The following is a 4,558-nucleotide window of genomic DNA, read 5'->3' on the forward strand; positions in this document are numbered from 1 at the left end:
GTGACAAATACCCTCTACAAGATTGCTCCAAGTACTTTAGCACCCTTTCAAGCTCGAGTTAGTAACTGATTGGTATTGGCACATAGCCCCATTGAAGTTGTAGCATGGCATGTGGAGTGGGTTGAATTACAAGTCTAGCTTACCCCAAGGAGTTATCAAGTCAAATTCTCTCTAGAGGCTTTGTTCATCATAAATACCCTCTACAAGATTGCTCCAACTACTTTAGCACCCTTTCAAGCTCGAGCTAAAAGCTGATTGGTGCTGGCACATAGCCCCATTGAAGTTGTAGCATGGCATGTGAAGTGGATTGCATTACAAGTCTATCTTACCCCAAGGAATTATCAAGTCAAATTCTCTCTAGAGGCTTTATTCATCATAAATACCCTCTACAAGATTGCTCCAACTACTTTAGCACCCTTTCAAGCTCGGGCTAATAGCTGATTGGTACTGGCACATAGCCCCATTGAAGTTGTACCATGTCATGTGGAGTGGGTTGAATTACAAGTCTAGCTTACTTCAAGGAGTTATCAAGTCAAATTCTCCGAGAGAGAGAGAGAGAGAGAGAGAGAGAGAGAGAGAGAGAGAGAGAGAGAGAGAGGCCAACTACATGCATGGACTCATTTGCAAAGCCATCATACAAAGGAGGCCATCATCACAATAATTTGATTTTCCAAAACCTTAACCCTTTTAGGGTCATATGTTCACTTGAATTTTTTTGTCCACTAATGAAGTTGCAAAAGACACATCCTGCATTAGATGCACCCTATACACAACCCTACATCCCAGATAAGCCCTTATTAAATGCATTTCAAAAAGGCCAACTTTAAATTTCCTCTATTGTATATGTTGAGTGTGCCACATCAATGAGAGCCTTAAGTGTGATCTCTTTCAAGTGTGTTAACTTAGTTAATTCATACAATCATAAGCTATCTTAGTGTGTTTCCTAAAATATTAATGTTTTTTAATAAGAATGCAATTACTTGGTTGCTATGTAGAATGATCCATCAAATTGATAATGTGACTTAACTTTGAAGTACATAAATGGACCTTCACCATGAATGAAACATGCAAAAACTAAAATGCACTTATTATATTGTATTTATATTTTGATCATAAGGTTTTCCCTTGGTAATTCCCTTGCCTTCTTGATATATATGATGTAGTCTAAGGTGATAAATGCATGCCTATGTAATCTTTTGTAGCTCAACTATTCTAGGTCTTTTGATTATAGAATTGATCAATGACTTGGGATGGAATTGAAACACACAACACATAGATGAAGATTACCTATAAAAACTCTATAATTTCCCCAATATAGTGCCATTTAAAACCAAGTAAGTTGAGAGCATGCAAGGTATTGTTTGCAAAGTACATTCAATAACCTTTGAAAGTTTTACAAAATGAAAGATTGTAGAAAGTATGAATTATTTGACTCATAAAACGTACATTTAATATCTATGAAATAATGTCATACATTCAAGAAGCTTTAGAAATGCATCGTTAAATTTACTATCTAAGAAATTGTATCCTACATTTAAGTAGCTTTAGAAATGTCTTACTACATGCAAAGCATGTAATGTACACGAAACATGTAGTTTGTTTTTGAGAGCAAAGGGTAGCATAGTTGCTTCCCTTTCCTCACACAAATATGAAGTGAGCAAGGCACAGCTCCACAAGCTTTGTAATAAGGTCAATTGCACAAATTGCAGTTAGTGAGCCCACTCCACAACATTAGCCAAGTTAACTAGTTCTTAATAAATCTCAAGTAAGCATAATTAGTCAACATAATTTTTTGCATTACATTGGTAATTTTATTAACCGTTTAAAGATTTGAGGATTCCCACATATAGTTTCATACCATTGCATGTGGACCTATCATTCATTGTTGAAGGATATTTTTGTTGTCCTTCAAAAAAACATTTATACACAATATGTCCAATGGTATAGTAAGTGCCCCAATAATTTAAAAGTACACACTAGTACACATCTAAGTTGAGTAGTTTTAAGTAGTATGAAACTATAAAATCATATCATCAATTAAAACTTCAAGCGATAAAATAGTAAGACTAGTAAGTGAAAAGGCTCTTTTTAACTCCCATTTTTTCTCCAAATGACAATGATGCTCATTAAAGACATCATCCAGAGGTGCGCCTTCCTTTCATGTTATGATCTTGAACACCTTTTGATAATATTGGCTCCACACTCCATACAAATGCAATCATCATATAATTTCACTATTGGAGATCCACTATCTTATTTTCAATATGTACTTGTATAAGACAATGTATGCCAATAAAGTTCTTAGATTCATTGAAATTCACAAAACATATATGAAATTTCACTATTACATTTTCTTACAATTTACTTCTCCAAGTTTTAACCATGCCCACAAACTAATCTAATGGCTTCATATTAACATCAACTATATGTCTACTCTAAGTCCAAATAAATAAATGGAACCATTTTTTTAAACAAGCCAATAGGGTAATTAGAAGGACCTCACAAAAAATCCACCCTCAAATAATCCTCCCTTTATTCTAATGCAACATATAGTACATATATGTGAAAACTTGCGCATCATTCAATGAATGATGCGTCATATTAAAAGTGGCACAATGTAATGAGAGATAGTATGATGTAAAATCCTCACATTATTGTAACAATTCTAGCATATCGTACATAAGAGGTAAAAACTTGCATCATTCAATGATGATGCATTGTATGAAACATGGTGCAGTCTAATGAGAAATGCCGTGATAATCGGTGAGTCCCAAGAAAATCAAAGAATTATTCGCGGTAGAAGAGTTGCTGACACTGTCCTCGAAACTAGTAACACAATATTCGTGTCAACAATCATGGAGATGAATGGGTTCAAGTAAAGATGATCGGGGCGAGCAAGGCTGCGACAAGGGTTGCAACAATGTAGCTGGTGGTGAGGGTAGATGCCCCGCTTCCCTGCACAAGGTTAATCCCAAAGAGTTAATGGGAGAGATAGTTAACTACATGGTAGGAACAACCCCAAAATGCCTTCCATTGCAGACTTTCAACCCCTTTGGGATTTGTGTGTGGCGAGGTCATTTAGCCCGTGTTAATTCATATAACGAGAGAGAGAGAGTGCGTGCGTGTGTGTGTGTGTGTGCGTGTGTGTGTGTGTGTGCGTGTGTGTGTGTGTGTGTGTGTGTGTTTATTCATATAACGAGAGAGAGAGAGAGTGTGTGTGTGTGTGTGGGTGGGTGTGTGCGTGAGCGTGCGCGTGTGTGTGTGTTCGGACTTCCTACACTGCATTTTCCCTAGTTAGATTCTCAAAATCTGGTTGGAATACGAGAGAGTGTCTGAGGGGGAGTGTTACTTATTCTTAATGTACTATGCTCGTATTTGACGCAAATGTAAGAGAGAGAGAGAGAGAGAGAGAGAGCTCTTACACTCGGAGGAGTCGCTGGTGATGGAGAGGAGCCAGGGGTCGGGGAACCGGGAGAGGGGGAGGAAGGAGAAGGAGAAGTAGAAGGAGTGGGACCTGATGAGGGAGACGGGGGAGGTGCGGGGGGTGAAGCGACCGGAGCAGGGGTGGGTGCCGCGGACGGTGGAGGGGGGGAAGAGACGGGTGTCGGTGCCGGAGGCGGCGGGGACGACGGGGGCGGTGTGGCCACTGGCGGCGGGGTGGCGGGAGGGGGCGTAGCCGGTGGAGGTGTGGCCGGCGGGGGCGCAGTCGGTGGGGGGGAGGCGACCGTGGGTGGGGTCGCGGGGGGCGGGCTGCTGGCAGTTGGCGGCTTCGAGGAGGCCGGGGGCGGGGTAGTCGCCGCGACCGGTGCCGCCGCCGGTGGTGTTGCGGTGACCGGGGCCGCGGCGGGACCCGCCAGGATCCTCCGCATGGTCTGGTCACTCAGCATTGCTGACGTTGCGCCAATCCCACCGGCGCACGTGGCAAGCAGGAGCACCGCCAGCGCCGCAGCAGCTGCGCCCGGCGTGAAATCCATGGTTGGCCGGCCTGTGAAGCTGCTGTTGCGTGCAACTTTTGCACATAATTTAACAAAAAGAGAGACCATTGTAAGACGTATAGATAATTTGGTCAATGCAGAACAGATGCAGGATGGAACAGTTCCAGAAAACGTTATATGGGATGCATGTGTGGATGGATGATGGAGGCGTACCTGCAAGTGGGTTAATGCTGGATCTGCGGCAGCTCGTCGAGAGGAAATGTATGATCTCTGGAAGCAAGCAAGATCGAGCTGCTAGCAGAGAATGTCTCTCTGCCGCTGGCTGTGAAGAGATGCCTTAGGGTTATATGTATGTACGTCGAGAGAGAGAGAGAGAGAGAGAGAGAGAGAGGGAGGTCTTGTGGAATCTGGATTGGGGTAGCTGGTTCTCAAGTAGTAGTAGCGGGAAAAAGATAAGTGTAAATTTTTTTTTATCATTTTTCTTTTTCAAGAGTGTAATTTGGTTAATTAGGAAAATACGCACAAATCAATTCATAACACCATTTTTCTTCAGTGGCCGTTGAGAAGTAGTGATAATAGGCTAAGTTGATGCTTCAACCTCAAAACTGCGCTCTCTCTCTCTC

The 4,558-nt window shown here is 42.0% G+C and overlaps 1 protein-coding gene across 1 annotated transcript; it reads right to left on the reverse strand.

Annotated features, from left to right (window-relative positions):
• Nucleotides 1-2,633: 2,633 nt before the first annotated feature.
• Nucleotides 2,634-4,356, reverse strand: LOC148040134 (uncharacterized). Its single transcript, XM_087696932.1, has 3 exons — nt 4,149-4,356; nt 3,423-4,009; nt 2,634-2,955 (listed from the first exon to the last, which is right to left on the reverse strand). Exons 2-3 carry the CDS (start codon nt 3,972-3,974, stop codon nt 2,872-2,874), a joined length of 636 nt encoding a protein of 211 aa, XP_087553058.1. The 5' UTR covers nt 3,975-4,009; nt 4,149-4,356; the 3' UTR covers nt 2,634-2,871.
• Between the last annotated feature and the right edge of the window lie 202 nt (nt 4,357-4,558).

This window comes from Lygodium microphyllum, chromosome 2 (genome assembly GCF_053477565.2).
Source record: "Lygodium microphyllum isolate KBCC chromosome 2, Lygodium_microphyllum_v1.1.10, whole genome shotgun sequence".
Taxonomy (NCBI): domain Eukaryota; kingdom Viridiplantae; phylum Streptophyta; class Polypodiopsida; order Schizaeales; family Lygodiaceae; genus Lygodium; species Lygodium microphyllum.